This window comes from Watersipora subatra, chromosome 1, assembly GCF_963576615.1.
Source record: "Watersipora subatra chromosome 1, tzWatSuba1.1, whole genome shotgun sequence".
Lineage (NCBI taxonomy): Eukaryota > Metazoa > Bryozoa > Gymnolaemata > Cheilostomatida > Watersiporidae > Watersipora > Watersipora subatra.
In genome coordinates this window covers 76,376,443-76,394,260 of record NC_088708.1, presented here as the reverse complement: position 1 = coordinate 76,394,260, position 17,818 = coordinate 76,376,443, and the positions used below count along the sequence as shown (strand labels likewise).

General features: G+C 36.4%; 2 protein-coding genes across 2 annotated transcripts; one reads left to right on the top strand and one right to left on the bottom strand.

The window, feature by feature from the left end:
- The first annotated feature begins 1,029 nt into the window (after positions 1–1,029).
- Positions 1,030–3,639, top strand: LOC137391615 (uncharacterized). Its single transcript, XM_068078134.1, has 3 exons — positions 1,030–1,801; positions 2,057–2,319; positions 2,433–3,639. Exons 1-3 carry the CDS (start codon positions 1,030–1,032, stop codon positions 2,610–2,612), a joined length of 1,215 nt encoding a protein of 404 aa, XP_067934235.1. The 3' UTR covers positions 2,613–3,639.
- A 2,282-nt stretch (positions 3,640–5,921) lies between these two features.
- Positions 5,922–16,931, bottom strand: LOC137391607 (cyclic nucleotide-gated channel beta-1-like). Its single transcript, XM_068078124.1, has 13 exons — positions 16,913–16,931; positions 16,643–16,774; positions 15,987–16,204; positions 14,243–14,389; positions 11,278–11,465; positions 10,856–10,997; positions 10,280–10,439; positions 10,046–10,143; positions 9,604–9,800; positions 9,228–9,374; positions 8,867–8,957; positions 6,801–6,903; positions 5,922–6,509 (listed from the first exon to the last, which is right to left on the bottom strand). The coding sequence occupies exons 1-13, from the start codon at positions 16,929–16,931 to the stop codon at positions 6,313–6,315; spliced, it is 1,839 nt and encodes a 612-aa protein (XP_067934225.1). The 3' UTR covers positions 5,922–6,312.
- Between the last annotated feature and the right edge of the window lie 887 nt (positions 16,932–17,818).

Sequence of the window (17,818 nt, the reverse complement as noted above, 5' to 3'; positions counted from 1 at the left end):
AGTATAAACAATGCTGTCAAAAGAGCACTGGATGTAGGACCTAACAACCGACGCCAGACCTTGCTCAACATGATAAAGAAGCTCTTTCGATTTCATTCTTCTCACTACAAAAAGTATGGTTCAGTATAAATTATACCCGTGTTATAAAACAGTGGCATCAACCAGCAGAGAAACAAATAATGATATCCAGTGCACACCATACATGTCCATTGTAGATGGTATTTTTTGCTGTATGAAATTGTTTTGTATATTGCCTTGCCATCACCTTAGACCCAAATCACCAGCTCATGTTAATGATAATCTCATTTGCCTTTGTTTGAAGAAGAATGCAATTGAATACAAGAAGCATTGTGCTCATTATCAGCACTAATCTGGTGCTATATAATCTGGTGCTTATGTACTCTACATTGTAAGAGAAACTTTGCTCCATTGACAATAAATGATATATTTTAGGTACGAGCGTGAAAATTTCCAGCTATCGCACCGGAGCAGAAGGTATAATAAATTAGTTCCAAAATGTCTACAAGAGCGGCCTCATTCTATGATAAAACATGTGATGGCACGCTTGAAAGATGCTAAAGGGCTGGTTGGCACTGAGATGGCATATACCATTGAGCTTGAGAAAGACCCACAATGCTCTTGTGAGGACTTTTATAGGCAAGTAGTATACCACTTATTAATCTATAGCTTCATTGTGACGCATTAATTTGCATGTTGCTTCCAGCTAACAAGTGGTGAAAAACCTAGACATAATTGAATATGGTGTCCTATGGCTTTTTCTAATAATCATGAGTAAACATACAGCACTAACAGGATAATCATTGGTGCACTTAATAAAACACCTGACACAAGCGATATGTGAATGTATTCTCATGCAAAAAACCACCTAACCATGAGATGACTGGGATGTTTATACTAATGATTTGTTTTTATAAACATCACTACCCATGCAAACACCTCCTAAGTAAATGGATCAATAGTCGTGGGGAGCTGCAACTACCCAAAATTTACAGCAACCAGTGGTGGACAATGGACACCAATATGTTGGATTCGGTTACCCATAACCCTACTGAACCGGAAGATATGCTACCCCCCAACCATACAGATAGTGATCTTCCTGAGAGACAAATGGAGGAGACTACAAGTGATGCAATCCCTACAATGCCATTACCTAAAGTCCTTGATACAATCAGGACTTGTTTAGATAACCTCAGGTCATTGACGTATAACATTACTGATGATAACACTGCTGACAAACTTCTTCTTACATTAAAACAAGCTCAATCAGAAGTATACGCAACGCTGCCAAAAAAGAATTTTCTCCCTGTTTTTCCGTGCAGGAAAAGAAAGATTCTTAGCTCCTCACATGTTATGTTACCCAAGAAAAAATCAACATGGAAATCTTATAAGTTCGCTGGAAGAGTTGGTAGGAAGGCAGATGAGAGGGTCACAACCCTTGACCAGTGTAATCCTGCAGAAACTGAGGCAGATGAACAAGTCAGCATTCCTATGAACATAGACATCCTAGATGCAAGTTATTGTTTAACCAGTGACGAAATTGATGCTGGCCTGCAACTTATCACCCGTCAATGGCCAGATGTCATTACGCAAAGCACTCTGCTCTCACAACAGAAGACAATGTTTCCAAAAAGTGATCTTGATGGCAAGCTATGCCAAGTGATTCACATAAAGGAGGCTGGCCATTGGATTGCTTGTACTAACATTGGTGGAGATGGAACCCTCAGGGTGTTTGACAGTCTGGGTCTCAAACTTAAGTTGCCCACTATCAAAATCCTTGCTAGTAAGTAAATCCAAATCATAATTTATGACACCTGACAGCTCACTGGGTGCAAATAGTAACAGAAGCATGAAACAAACAGTCATTTTTAAAACAATAGATTGATCCATGGCATATGGGAAGATTTTACTCAGCATGAAATTGAGCATTGATAGCCTAAGCATAGCTTTCTAGGGAAATACACGCCCCCAGGAGAGCCATGTTCAGGCTAGAGCATTGCGAACATTGATAGCTATTGTTTGTTGTATTTGTGAATAGGTCTCATGAAGACACCTGGCAGGACTTTCAAAGTAAGGTCTGAGGCTGTCCAGAAGCAAGGGGATAGTACCTCATGCGGTGTATTTAGTTTAGCCTACCTTGTGGAGCTTCTCCATGGTGCATCCCCTGCAGAGTGCAGCTTTGATGTGATTCATATGAGAAGTCATATATTCAAATGCGTTAGCTCTGGAGAGTGGACATCATTTCCAAAAACAGACGGTAGTAATAAGAGAACTACAACTCCATCAAATTACAGTTACCAGGTAACACTATTGATAGCATACCTGTTGTTGTGTTTTTACTCAATCTCATCTTAGCTTAAACTAATGTTAGCTTCTAGAATGTCATTTAATTTTTTTTTCTCAACTGGTTGTAGGTTTACTGCACTTGTCGCCAACCTTATAGTAAAAAGGACGGCGATATGATCGAATGTCATCACTGCAAGGAATGGTACCACCGTAGTTGCCATGCCGTCCCAGCATCAGCATTCTGCCCTGTGACTGGTGACATCTACCAGTATAACTGTGTGAAATGCAGGCAAACCCATTTAGTTTGAATAATTTTACTCATAAATACAGTCAAACATGGATAACTCGGCCACGGATATTTCAAACACATTGTTAACTCGAACGGATTCTTTGGTCCGTTCATAAGCAATGATAAATTGTTTGAGATAACTCGAACTTAACATCATTAACTCGAACGGTTTTTTTGCCGAAGGAACAAACTGTGGTTGATATTTATGTAAATTCCTTCGGATTAAAACAAACTTTGGTTTGTTTCAATCCGAAGGAATTTACATTAGTCGCGGAGCTACGACTACTCTGCCTTCTTAGCGAGTAAAGCGCTCCATATATGTATATTGTGTACATACATTTCCCCCGTACCGTATAATGGAACCGATTAGGAAATCGTATAAAACCTGATTAATGGGGTCGCTAACACGTCGGCTAAGTTACGACCAAACTAAAAACGTAACAGAGTATTAGTAATAAAATTTTTATAAAGATCGACACAACATGCAAAATGCATATTGTAAGATTGATTATATGCGGATATATAAGGATTAAACACCTTTTTACAGACTAAACTCGATAGGTTTTTTAAATGAAACAACTGATCAGATGTAAAGCATGCGATTTTGGATTGGTCGTAAATGTTTACTCGTGTGAAGTTTTGAAAATTATCCGAAAATTTAGATATTTTTCTATCAGCTGAGATTTGTTTGTAGTTTCAGGTGATGTGACTGCCAGGATGTTTTAAGATTAAAATTGGCAAAATTGATCTCTGTTTAAACGCTCAGAAGAAAAAAGATGGGTCTTATTCTCTGAGTGTTTTAACGGCGATCAAGTTTTGCCAATTTTAATCTGAAAACCTCATGGCATTACATCACCTAAAACAACAAACAAATCTCAAGTGACAAAAAAATATCTATAATTCCTGATGAAAATTTTCGAAACTTTACATGAGAGGCTCTATAACTTGCTACAAGCAATCTATGATTTTGCTTTATACATAGTTTGTATATGTACATGTATCTTCTGTTAAATACATGCGCTTGTGACAGTGCTCTGATAACTAGAACACTCTGATAACTCGGAACACTTTTGCTCGGTCCCGTGAAGTTCGAGTTATCCATGTTTGACTGTACTTCCTCAATCGTTTAGGTCATTCTTATTACATCATATTGTTTATTCTGTGTGCTATGCATACTACCTCTTGTTCAATGTTTTCAAACCAGTAACCTGCGTCTCAGACTCACATATGTGTATACACTAATATCATATTTTTTGAAAGTGATACCTAACTAATAGTTTTGTACCAAGTAGTACTAATGATGCTATTGATGGTGCCGATAATTCCTGCATTGTACTGATGTGTTTTGAATTTCTGAATAGCTTCCGTAAAGCCTATATGGGTTATGCGTTATGCATCTTATTAGAATAACTAAGTAACTAACTGACCTGGATTTTGTCAATTTTTAATTGTATCTCATCCAATTTAAGAGCTCAATACAACATAGAATTCAACCATTATCAATCACCATCATCATGATAATACAACTACCAAAAAACCTTATAATACTGTATGCCTGTACCTTGATTGAAGAACCAAAGCCGCATAGTTTCACAGAATCCCGCGACCAACAGAAGCATATATAGGAGCTTGCTCGATTCCAAACAAACAGGCCACACCTACTATTTTTATATAAGTTATAATGGAAAAGCTGCAACATAAATCAACAAAAACTTCTCCCATTGGCAGTAGCTTCAAAATTGATTGTTTTATTATACACCATTTAAAAGAGAACAAAATTCCCTACAAGAAACTACAAATAATTTTTTTGACAAAAGTAAAGTAAATGGGAAAAAGTGAGATATTGAGAGCGAGGTAAGAATATTTCATTATAGATAAGCATGTCGATCGGGTTAGTTTGGAAACAAGCGTTTTGTTTCCGGTGTTGAATGCGGGACTCTGAAAAACCATACACTAATGTAGTAGCCACGTGCAATTGTTGTGTTACAAGCTTTAGCAAATCACGATCAAGCGCACAATTGATCTAAAACTGGTATGCCTAGCGCATCCTTCCGATAGAAAACTCCTTGCCGTTTATATAGTAGATTATTATTTGACCAACGCCAAAATGCTCGTTGTCATTTGCACTAAAGTTATGTTCTCTTGTTCAGAGATGAGCACTCTCGGCAACACTTTTTGGGAAAGCGAGTTGTCTACCGCCGAGCTGATAATGACCCGGTTACAGAATTTGTTAGCAATGGCGGCGTTCTGCAGATTTGGCAGAGTTATTGCTTCGACAAAAGACTGGTTTCACTTAAACTCCACTGCTTATTTTAGCTCTTTGTGTTCCGTACGAAGTTCCGTAATGCAACCAACAGCGAATATTTTTTGTAGTATGTCGTCATGTTCAAACAAAAAGGCAAATAATGTTGGCATCAAACCATATCAAAGTTTGCCGTTTTCTTCAATGCAGTGTGGTCACGGGTCTACTGGTTTAAAATTAGAAAGTATAGTCGGAAAAGGTAGGCATTTTGTTTTCTAGTTTATTAAAATATAGCTTGATTATACTTACATTCTTGTCATGCACACCAAAGTATAGTTGAGGGAAACACGAAATACATGCGACTGGTTATTTATACATAAGAAGATAGACAATTATTGCAATCCATTGCTAGTTGTTATGAGTTTTTGACTTCTTTAATTTTATTTGCAGATCTGATGCTCGTCTGCTACAAATTTTGATTGAAATTGGGTCATGTTTAAACAAACTATTTATTATTTTAAAGGAAATATTTTTGCAGTCAATTTTAGGATGTGCACGAAAGATACACCTGGCTTATAAAAACTTTTTCCCTAAGCACAGGTTTTTTGTAGGTTAATTTATAGAGAAACAGGTAAACTTAATATTGAAAATGATATTGAATTTGCCATTAGTTTACTAGATGTATGTAAGAGCATAAACTATGATAAAGCTTATATTCTGTGTCTGCAGTTTCATATGAGATGCCGTCCAGATCTATGGCTACCTTAAAACAGATGCACATATCTGGACCATATATTAGAAAGAGGAAAAAGCCACGACCCACAGATGGTAGACCTCAACTTAAAGGTGTAGTGCTTAAAGCATTTGTAAAAAAACCAAAGAAGCCTAACTCTGCTAACAGAAAGTGTGTTCGTGTGCGTTTGTCAACTGGACGTGAAGCTATAGCTTATATACCAGGCGAGGGTCATAATTTACAGGAACACAGCGTGGTCTTAGTTCGACCAGGAAACGTACAAGATTTACCTGGTGTGCGCTTGAAATGTATACGTGGCAAATATGACTTGGGACATGTTATAAAGAAGTGATAGCTGTAACTTTAATTTTTTATCAAATCATTATGCATTGGTTGCAAAACCCTATACTAACATAGCCTGATATTATGAATATAATTTACAAACTTTTATTTGCACCCTTGACTACACGCTATTAATAACCAGGTTATCAGTGAACAACAAAAACATGTGTTTGTAGCTTTACAGCAAGAGTTGGTCAAGTCTTATGCTACGAGATTTTATGTCACTAGTAAAATGAGTGTAGATATTGCCACAATATTGACTTCTAAAATGTGCCGATGCCACTGCATTCTGGTTGACATCAAAATGTCAGCATCATGAGTAAAGAAGGAATAGGAGAAAAACAAATAAAACAATTGTGCATAAAGTCACCTTACAAAAATATATAAATACATGAAAATGTTTTAAAGGGATGTATCCTGCACTTTTGTTAACTTGGCAACAAGTGATTTTGGACTAATGCCTGTAGCTTTGGAGCTGTCAGAATTAAGTGGCGTAGTTGTGTCTTTAGAGAGACAGTGAGAGGTGTTTTTCATTAGCTTGTGGCTGTGCGTAAGGTTATGGGTTGGTCTAACATCAGCAACTGTTATAGAACCGTGCTCTGAAATGAAAAGTGTTTATACTCATCCACCCATGCTCTTATCTAGGCAATTGAGATGCTACATTATAATTCTAACACCAGATTTTGGACAGACAAGCAAAGTTTCAAGCATGCATTGGATTATAGTAATTACAATTCATATCCTTAATAAAAGGCTGATAGCTATCATATTTACTTTGGCAGTACAGTTGTTTCACAAAACCTCACAAAGTGCATTTCACCAACTTGCATCCTTATCATGAAGATAAAAACTGAAGAGATTGAGTTCTAGTGGTCAGCATCAAAACAAACCTTTAGGAGTTGGCATTATTTGTACAGCATTCTCTACATCTTTGGGTTTCTTTTCCAATTCTATTGCATCAGACACTGTGAATAGCTGTGTCACCCTTCCTTTCTAGTAATCCGCATGCAAAAGTAAATTCGTATCATATCGATGTGGCACAAACACCTCACACTGATATTTAATGTTTTAAAAAATGATCAGATGCATTCGCACAAGCCAATTGCAAGAAGCTCACTTAATAACCGTAGCAAACTAATATACTTGAAGTATGAATATTGACTGTGTTTAGCATAACAATATTACTACATTAATATTAACTACTACTTTTATGTACTCCTTTGAAAGCGATTTTATACTGTTGCGATGATTGATGCCTACTTTATAAACCTTGAGTTTACAGATAAATGTTTTAGCAAAATAACAGAAGTGGTTATAATGGCAGCATGAGTGTTAACTGATGAAGCGTGGGAACACAGAACTAGTGAGAATACACTGAGATGTTTTAACTGCCGTTAAAAATCATGTCATGAGACATTTTTTGTTTACTAATTCTTATTGGTAACTCGAATGTTGCAAAGAGGTGCCTTGCCTCTGGAACTCAACCTGTCTTACACAATCTTGCACAATGAGCAGCTTTAGCTGAAGAATTGGAAACTGGTTGAGGAATAATGCTTAGCACAAAATATTTTCATGTTCACCATTTGGAGGTTTAATGTTCTTTGCAAGTCCTCATCTGCTTCATGGATATACCTTTCTTGATAAAGTTGAATAGAGATATTGTGCAGCTGCATGCAACCATTATTAGACTGCATGTATTTCAAAAGACTTGATGGCAACAAAGTATCCTTTGTTGTACTCTCTGTAGTTCTCATTAATGCCTCCAATCCTTGCTGATCTAGCAGTTTTGTTATCAGTTTCACTGCTGTAACATCCTTGTTGCTCCATGTGCTGGTGTTAATTGATTTGAAAGCTTTGTTGTAAAGTTTGACAAGCAGTTTCGCCTCCAGTTTTATCACATCACACGCCTTTAACATCATCTTCATGTCAAGTGAGGTGTTCAAATCTGTAGCCATCTATATAAATCTCAAAGTTTGTCTTTTGTGGGTTTGTCTGTTCATGTATCCAGTTATAGCAACAGAGTTTTAAGAATGAAAAATTCACGATGTACTGGATTTGAACTTGGAACCTTCAATTCTGCAGACAGGTATTTATTTACTACACTGTAACTGGCTATACTATAGAATAAATTGTGCACATACTCATGGCACATGCCAATCTTCCATGGCTTCGCGCTAAACACATTAGGTAGCATTATGTTAGAACTATTGGCCAGAAGAAAAATGCTTAAACTTACATTGGCAGCAAGACTATTGTGATCTGTGTAGAGCTGTAGGAGACACTGCAGCCGGTACAGCATGAATTGCACAGAGTAAACACAGTACACAGAAATAAACAAACACCTTCATTTCAAAGTTAGAATGGTAAACGTTGTACATATGGAAGAAAAATAAATGTTCTGTGCTAAAACTATTTTATTATCCGGGCGATGCTGGACATTCAGCTAGTTGACATATATTTAGCCAAATCAAAGAGGTAAAGATGTGAAGCTTAGTACAACGGTCTAACTAAGCTCCACAGTCAAGATTTTGGCCCTCGGGTGTGCAATAGTGAATGCGAATGAGTCATTAATGACATGTGAAGCAGGAAACATCAAGCCTGTTTTTTGAATGGAACTCTTTTTCGCTCATCTACAGAAAAGGGGCAGTTATGAGCGCAACTTCTTTACAAGTGGCATGCTTGCTAGTTTGCATGTTGATAGCAGAGATTAAAGTCTGTGTTGCCCATAAAATTTATACCAATATACATGTAGCTGTGGAAGTTGCTAGGCTATCAGTAAATTTCATGTTGGCAGAGGCCTAATAGAATAGAAATTGCCATTATGGCACCTATAATTATGCTGACGTTCTATGATTATTCACTTATATCACAAGCAAAAGCAACATAATATCCTTTTTGTTTACCAAATAAGAATAAATCATTGTTATTGCTTTGGCACAATGCCAAAGCCTCTCACCTGTGGAGTGAGAGAGACAGGTGCTTCTGTTATGGTCTTCACACTGGTATCAAAGCTGTTGCGTTTTGCTGGAGGCCTTTTTAGTAGCTTCCTTATAAATTAAAAAAAAATTAATGAGATGACAAAAATCAAATCAGTCGCAATGCTTAATATAATCATTGAAGGCAGTCTCAACTGAAAACATACAGGCATTTTGAATCAAAATTTTCTACAAGCTGTTAGAAATGTATCACCACCACCGCTGCTTGCCTATCTAAATAAAACTCAAAACTTGTCACTAATTTCATTAACACCAAGTTAATATTTGATTTCCATGTTTCATCAATTAGAGAGTGATGCTAAGACATTGATTATCACATACTGGGCTCTTGCTCGGAGTTGGGCGTAAGCCACAGGGTAGTCTTTCATGGCCGCATCAAAGTCATATTTGGATAAAAGGAAAAGACTGGAGTAGCCTTTAGACCTCACAGTAGCTGTGCGACGATTCCCACCATTCAATCCTATGAGGCTGAAATAGCGAATAGCATGTTACTATTACACGGTGTGCTCACATAGGATATGCTATTTACAAGTGTTGTAAGGGTACACGCCAACCATTACAACACTAAGTCACTTTTACATACAACAAATCGAATCATTGTTATACCAAATATCTACTGTAAAGGAAACAATTGTTAACAACCATTTTTTGAAGTCTGTAAGTTAGGATAAGTTTTGCACATCTCCAATATGCGTACCTTATTTCACCAAAGACATGGCCTTTGGGAAGATTAGCAAGGGTTCCGCCATCATCATCAACCACCTCGACCTCTCCATGCATAATAATGTACATCGCAGTGCCTACCTCGCCTTTTCGACAAATAATATCTCCAGGCAGAAATATGATGGGTATGAGTTTCAGTATAAGGTCAGATAAGAGACTTCTTTCCACATTCTGTAGCATAATAAGGCGATTCAACTTTGCACCGTATGATAAATACCCTTTTAAATAGCACCCTGCATTAGCACCTTGAAATACCAGTTTTTCTTCAGCCGGCTTCAACATGGAATATTGTGTGAGCAGATAATCGACTACTGGTATTACAGGAGGATAGCCTCATTAGCAATAGATCTTTAACCCTGTCTAAACATCATTCAATATATTGCACAGAAAAGCATCACCCGATGATGTAAACCCACCTTAAAAAGACTGACTTGCTCAAGGGTTTCCATGTGAACAGAAAGGAAGAGATCGGTTTTCATCTTAGTCGGCAGCACATCGACCAGAAGGTTTTCATCTATGAAAATAATATCAGAATAATGGTCCATGGTAGTTATTTAGTAATTTAATCAACATTGAGATGCATGCAATTAACATTATCTGTTGTGTGACTGTTTAACAGAAAGATGAAGAGCACATTCTGAATGAGATACTCAGAGTTTTTTGCTGTTCCCAGTTGTAGTTGAACCAGTCTCTGACTCTGTGTTGTAAGGGCTTTGGCACATTGAGATTCTGGAGATACTGTAAAGTCGAGTCTTGCGCTTTTTGGTAGTTGCTCTTGACTGAGTTGGCAGACTCGAATATGTCACGGACCTGCATGAGACCAGCCAAAACTGTCCATATGTATTGTATTCAGTAAGAATGCAATCAATATTGGATTCAGCTGTGCTGAAATCCATCTACTGTGTTCAGTTAAATTGAGGTCACATGCACCGGGTTCAGTTCCAATGAAGTCACATCTACTGTGTTCAGTTCTATTGAGGTCACATCTACTGTGTTCAATTTTATTGGGGTCACATCTACTGTGTTCAGTTCTATTGAGGTCACATCTACTGTGTTCAGTTTTATTGGGGTCACATCTACTGTGTTCAGTTCTATTGAGGTCACATCTAGTTTGGTTCAATTTCAGGACACCATAATTACCGTGTCTAAACTTGCAAATACTGTATTTCTTGAGTGAATGGAAAATATTGATTTACTAGAACAATAAACCAACAATGCATCCTTACCTGACCAATGAGAAGTGCAAATACAAACACTCCTGATAGCCAATAGACAGTCATAAACATGTACTCCAGCTGATTGGTAGGCTTTGGGTTATTTCCAATAGACGTGGCAGTTTTGGTGGCAAGGTAAAAACATCGTATATACCTGAGTAAATCGGATCAGCAGTGATATCAGCTTCAAACCAAAGATTGTACTTTTGTGTATCTAAACATGTATCTAAGAACACACTTGTATTATGAGTCATAACACGCTGTTACTGCATGTATTATTCCCAGTGCATAGGCAAAATGGTAAAACCAAAATTCTCTAAAAGTAGCTGTGAAGCTCGCGCAAGAAACTGTAAATTGGTTCGAATTAGTTTCATGCATTTCCACCAACATCAACATATTTGTTAAGATAAAAAGAAGTGATAAGCAATACTTACGCAATGCCTTCACCCTGAAATACCCATTGATTGGAGCCGATTCCCTCATAATAGGAGATGGCGTAGTAGCCACAAGTCTCCACATGTATCAAGAAGAGCATGTAAATCATTGTGCGGATAACTCTCACTACATAGCCACTCCGTGAAATCTGGTCACATCTATCAAAGAACTCCCAAGCAGTCTTCAACTAAAAGCAAGCAAAAATCTTTTGCAGGCCAGGTATACCTAGGACCTCAGCCCATGCCCTATCACGTTCTAGCATTATATTATCTAATCTGTTGCTTTGAGTTTTCTCAAGTTAATTTTAATACTCTAAATTATTTTACTTTGCTCTAACCTGGTCCAAAGTAATTAAGGCTATTTTGGTAAATTATAATCTCTTCTAATTAACTTTGTCCTATCAAATCGTAATCTGATCTAAACTAAGGCGCCTTATTGTAATCCATATACTCTAATCATGTCTATTTCAGTGTAGTCTAGACTGATGCAGTCTTTAGTTTAGTATGGTCTAATCTATTCTACTCTAATTGAATTAATTCTAATTTTGTCTAAATTTATTGTAGTGTAACCTAATCTAATCTAGTTTGATCCATTTTTGGCTAATATTTTCTGGTCTATTGCAACCACCCCACTACACACTGTTTATAGCAATGCAACCACCCCACTACACACTGTTTATAGCAATGCAACCACCCCACTACACACTGTTTATAGCAATGCAACCACCCCACTACACACTGTTTATAGCAAGGTAGTTAGCAACTACATCTACCTTATGGTAAGCAGTTTACATCTGATTCTTTAACAAACATCTCACTACATACAATTACACATATCAACACACTACATACGCACATTCCTGCTACATGCTAGCTATACATGTAGCTGGGTCTCCAGCAAATACACTCCCTACATGCTAGTTTTAGCTAGACCTCTTGCTAATGCTCTCACTACATGTCATTTATTTACGCAGCTTTTATTTATAGATTTGCTGAATTCCCGGCGTTGCACGAGTAATAAACATCATTTATACAGAAAGTGTATTTTTAATGACCATCTTTATCCCTGAGATTTAAAATAACATATTTTAAATTTCAGTGTTTATTAATAAAATATTTTAAATCTCAGTGTTTATTAATAAAATATTTTAAATCTCAGTGTTTATTAATAACATGTTTTAAATCTCAGTGTTTATTAATAACATATTTTAAATCTCAGTGTTTATGAATAACATGTTTTAAATCTCAGTGTTTATTAATAACATATTTTAAATCTCAGTGTTTATTAATAAAATATTTTAAATCTCAGTGTTTATTAATAACATATTTTAAATCTCAGTGTTTATTAATAAAATATTTTAAATCTCAGTGTTTATTTATCATCTGCCATTTGTGTGTCCAGTGATAGCAATAAAAATCTAGGAACGACAAATCCACTTCGCACTGGAATTGAACTTGGAACAAACGGTTTTGCAGACAGGCAAGCTAACCACTACACTATCCTTGCCATACTGTGAAATAATTGTGCACATACACTTATGCAGCACATCCAAAAATAATACTATTGGTTACTTCAGCACGCTTGAAGGTCATGATTGTGTGAGAGATTATTACGGATAACGCAATGATTATAAGCACAAGCTCTCTTCAGACAAACGGACACGGCTCTTATTATAGTAAAGATTTAGACTAGCTCAAGTTACTAGCTTAAGTTAGTCAAATTCATTGAGCAATTATGTTATCACTCGTGCAATGCCAGGTGTTCAACTAGTATTATGCTATGAATATATGTATAATGCATATATTCATAGCATTCTGGGGATATCTGGGCTCATATTTTGTTAGTAGTTCGCATGCTACAGAAGTGTGAAACTTGCGTATTTTAACTGATCGCCATAAAAGATTGGCAGGTGTAACAAGTATGTGCACAATTATTCCATAATACGGCAAGTAGGCCGTGTAGCGTATTGGATAGTACGACTGTCTGCAAAACCAGGGTTTCCAAATTCAATTGAAATACGAAACAGTTTTTCCCGTTCCTAAAACTTTATCGCTATAATTGGACATACGAATAACCGACCAATCAACAAACAACAAACAAACCCTTAGATTCTATAGATTAAGATTATCATTAAGGGCAAAAATAAAGTAATTGAATTTCATGAAGTGAGTCACGACCACTCACCTCTAAATAATGGTAAACACGGTCTTCTGCAGGTAACTATTACCTGTACAATATGTTCCTCAACAATCATCCCAAGTTTTTACTATAGGTAATATCAATGTGTGCGAGTTTGGCATCAGAGGAGTTCGGCTATGAATATTGAAGTATTGAGCTGCTATGGAAAACATATTTTTCTATCAGCATTTGTATCAATTAAATCGAATTAAAAACTAAACTAAAAACTAAACTATTTAAAAATTAGTCTACATTCACTTTCTCTGGACTTCCACATCTAATTTTATAATAATAACAAGGGCATTAGCAATTATATGAAGAATATTTTTGCTAACAAATAACTAGTTGCTCTGCTATTGGCAAGTTGTGTTTATTCTTATTCTATATTACGGCTATCATTGGTCAGACCTGTCCTATCATAGCAAATAAAACAAGCGGCATTGATGACAGAACAGTTATCTGTTGTGATATTAAGTATAGGAATAGATGGCTGTAACAACTGTTGTACCCGAAGGTCATTTATGTGTCGCTTGCGACAGATGAGCCGAGCTCTGTCAGACTTCTCTATCCAATACCAATGCTCATAATCAGCTGCTCTGGTTATATTCTATTTGTATGATGTTAAACTAATATATGGTTGTATAGGACTTGTTCCTCAGCTTTATGTAGTTATCTGGAACCAGTATTCTATTTGCATAAGTAGTTGTGCTTAACAACATTCTAGTCATCAATAACAATATTCTTAACATTATTTATAGCCATCAAACAATCAAGGAAATTTTTTACCTTGAGATACCTGGGGAGACGGAGAAGAGGGGCCGCTTTTAAGACACCCGTATAAATGTAGAAAAAGTCTAAAGGCACCAGACTCAGCAAGTCCAGTTTGAATGCTGAACTTTTCACATAATTTTTCATCGTGTTCCGTAGGTTTGTCTGAAACAGAGCGCAATTCTCTTGGTACTGCTTTGTTCTACTCTGGTTTTCTAGTTGTATAAACTCAGAGAATACATAATTGAAAACAGAACTTTCTCATTTGCAATTGAGGTTCAATGACGCAAATCTTGTAATGTATTTGATCTTTAAACAATATAAAGTATTAATATTTTTATTTATTTTTCAAAAATAGTGTAGGTGATCCATGTATATAAAATTAAAGATAGAGTAGAAAAATCAAAAATGTACTAAATATGTAACGAAACTTATCTGAATAACTGTGCTTGAATTACAGAACTAGAACTAACTAGTGTCTACTGAGGCATCAACAACTGGCTGTTTAAGAGTTAGATTAAGTTTCGAAAATGGAATGATAATATATATCTTACTGTTTGAAAACAAATGCAAAGCTCGAGCAAGTTTTTGGAGACATATTTATCATCAAGAGAAGTTCATTATATACCGCATTAGATTATTTGAGAGTTTTCACAAAGCTATTTGAAGTTGTTCTCTCTCTTTTAACAAAAATAGAAAAATTACTCCTTTCAAACTCATAGGCGAACTAGCTTGAACTAGAATAGGCTTGAGTTGTTACAATAGAGGATAAGAAATCTCTTACAAAAGTACATGCATCAACAGTGCGTGGGTCTTGGGATAAGAATGGTAGCTGTTGATTAGAAAATCTAGCAAACTTAGTTTAGACAAGTTGTTCTTAACTAGCGAAGAAATCTTACATGAAATTATCACCCCCTGAGTGTTACGAAGTAAGTTTATGTCTTCTTCATTTATTGTATTCTTACTTCTCACTCTTATAATTCACTTCTCACTCAATAATTCTTTTTCTTAAATCGCCGTGTGTTGAAGTATTGAATGAAGCTGCTGTTGTTTACCATTATTACTAGCTGCGCAACTTGCACTGGGTGAAACAGGAAATATTCATTTTCTACTAAAAAGGAGAAGCAACAGCGAGCAGATTTAAATGCTTGCTCATCTTTGGCAGCAGATTGGCTGATCTATGTTGTTTGTGTTTCTTGAGTATCAACGCTTATTATTGATATCAATAATAGCATGTTGCTTACTTTTACGTACACATGCTTAACATCTACTTACTACGAAAATTCATCAAATATTTCTAAGATGAAAACGAATTTTGCGTAAACTTCTAAAAAACCAAATTGGTGTCATTTCATTAAAAAGAGAAATTAATAAAGCATTGTTACTAGCTAGCCTTTTATGCAGCTCTTTTACCCAGCTAAGCAAACACCTAATTAACAAGGGAATAATACAGGAAGCTGGCTTACAGAACTGTACTTGAATCACCATATCTATTAGCGTAAGGTCTCTAACTTCGTAGGAAAACAGACCAAGTAATTTTTTTTAAATTACAAGCATCTCTCTAAGTTTCAACTTGTTTAACAGTGTTTTGACTTTAGCATTTGTAATGAACCAAATAAATTTTTGATGTCAAAGAAGAAATTATTTTAAATCAACAAGAAAGATAAACTCAGTTGTAGTAATTGTTCAGATTATGCATCCTTGGATCTTTTTACATCTATTTTTACAATTTTAATTAGGAAAAAATCGAAGGAAGACTGACCTGTGCAAGTCCATTTTGAATAAACTGTAGTCTGGGTTTGATGACCAGCAGGTCAATAAGGTAAACGAGGTCGCAGAGATAGTCAACCGCCATCCAGATGTGGTAGTTGCTCTTCGAATAGTAACCCTCAGGCTGGAAGGTTGTCCTCAATATGATGGAGAGGATATTGTACAAGTAGCAGATAGTCACCAGTCCGAGCCATGTCAGGTACCAGAGCGCTACGCCACACAAGCAATATGTTAATCAACCAAACTACTCTGTCATATAACTGACTGCGCTAGGTTTTTACATAAAACAATTATTTCTCTGGTGCGTTACAAAGGAATGACAAGCTGTATACAGCTAGTGATTAGACTACCTGTTATGTTAAGGTGACCTGGAACACGTATAAGCTACCTACTGTATACATGTAAATAGTTGTACACCTAAGCACTCGATGGTTGAAGTAAATGTATACTTTGTCAACTGACTGTCAAGTGATCTATTTATGTCCAAGTTCAAATCTTGTATGATGCAATTTTTTCTCAACTTCCAACCACGACTTTGGGCAGACGAACAGACACGGCTCTTATTATAGTAAAGATTGAACTGACAAAACTGTAACAATCCCTTAAAGCTGGCATAAGTAACAAAATGACAAATAATATTTGGCTTACATTGAGGAGCAAAAGTTCTTTGAAATAATTTATGAAACCAAGAATGGACTCTGCTGACAATCCTTCGACAGCTAAAGTGAGTGCTTCTTGTCTGCTTTGCTCCGCAATCATTTCGCTTTGAATCTGCTGCAACTACAAGTGCAACAGCAAACATACTGCTCTAAGAGTTTTGTGAGACTACTTTATAGTAGATGTATCCGGAGGTGAGAGCGTTATTACCGAGCAATTCAGTAGACATTCACTGATAAACTAGACAGATGACTACCTCACGATTTGTAGCATTAGACATCACTGTTAGCAGTACTGCAAAGACACTACTTTAAGTTGGTTGTAACAGCTGCTGCAAGAGCATCCTAAACCGCTACTCAAGCATTACCAGACTGTCAGCTGCCGTGATCCTGTCGGCAACGTGTACAAGTTCCCTTTTAATGATGATAATCCTAGTAATCAGGACAGTTTTTACTTAAGAGCCAATCTCAATAAATTATTTTGTATATTTCACACAGTAGGGGGTCCTACCACACAAAGTTGTCGTCAGAATAGTCACTTTTAAAATCACTGTTGTCACTTTTAAAATCACTGTCGTCACTTTTAAAATCACTGTCACCTTTTTCAAGTTGGCAACCAAATCAACTTTTTTCTTCACATTCGTTATTTTAATACAAATATCTATTCTGGTGGCACTGGGTTGCGTTAAAAATCTGAAACTCGCTCAGTTTGAACTTCTGCTAACCAAAAGCATGGCTCAACCAGCGACCTTCACAAACTTATTAGTGATGTTTGGGAGCGTTGCCGATTACTCCGCGAAAGGTGACAGTCGTGTTAGGTTTTTAGGGCTATATTTCTTGTACTGAAAATAGACCGAGATTGTCTTTAATAATCACTGTCAGTCACAGACTTGGAAACGGATTTGCTGTCAATGTCGTGGCATTTCATTGCTTTAATTTTTTGGCAGTCTATAAATGCTGGGCCAGATGCTTCAAACCAAAACTTGACCAAACTCGGTTGACCGTGGTGATTTATGAACAAATAAAAAGTTAGTTAAGGTACGGCTACACGTAACAAAATTTCTGTTGGTTCTAACCAAAATCACGAAATGATTGAAACACAGAATTATTCTGCGCTGCTAGAATCGTGCTAGCGAGCACGATTCCAGCAGCTTTTGCAATTAGAGAG

Bases quoted from the DNA above. Each gene is read 5' to 3' on its own strand.
- LOC137391615 (XM_068078134.1), top strand. From the start codon at position 1,030: ATGGACACCAATATGTTGGATTCGGTTACCCATAACCCTACTGAACCG. The intron at 1,802-2,056 runs GTAAGTAAATCC...ATTTGTGAATAG, and splicing joins CACTATCAAAATCCTTGCTA to GTCTCATGAAGACACCTGGC. The intron at 2,320-2,432 runs GTAACACTATTG...AACTGGTTGTAG, and splicing joins CATCAAATTACAGTTACCAG to GTTTACTGCACTTGTCGCCA.
- LOC137391607 (XM_068078124.1), bottom strand. The intron at 16,205-16,642 runs GTAAGCCAAATA...TGTGTGGCGTAG, and splicing joins AAGAACTTTTGCTCCTCAAT to CGCTCTGGTACCTGACATGG. The intron at 8,958-9,227 runs GTATGTGATAAT...TTAATTTATAAG, and splicing joins CAACTCCGAGCAAGAGCCCA to GAAGCTACTAAAAAGGCCTC.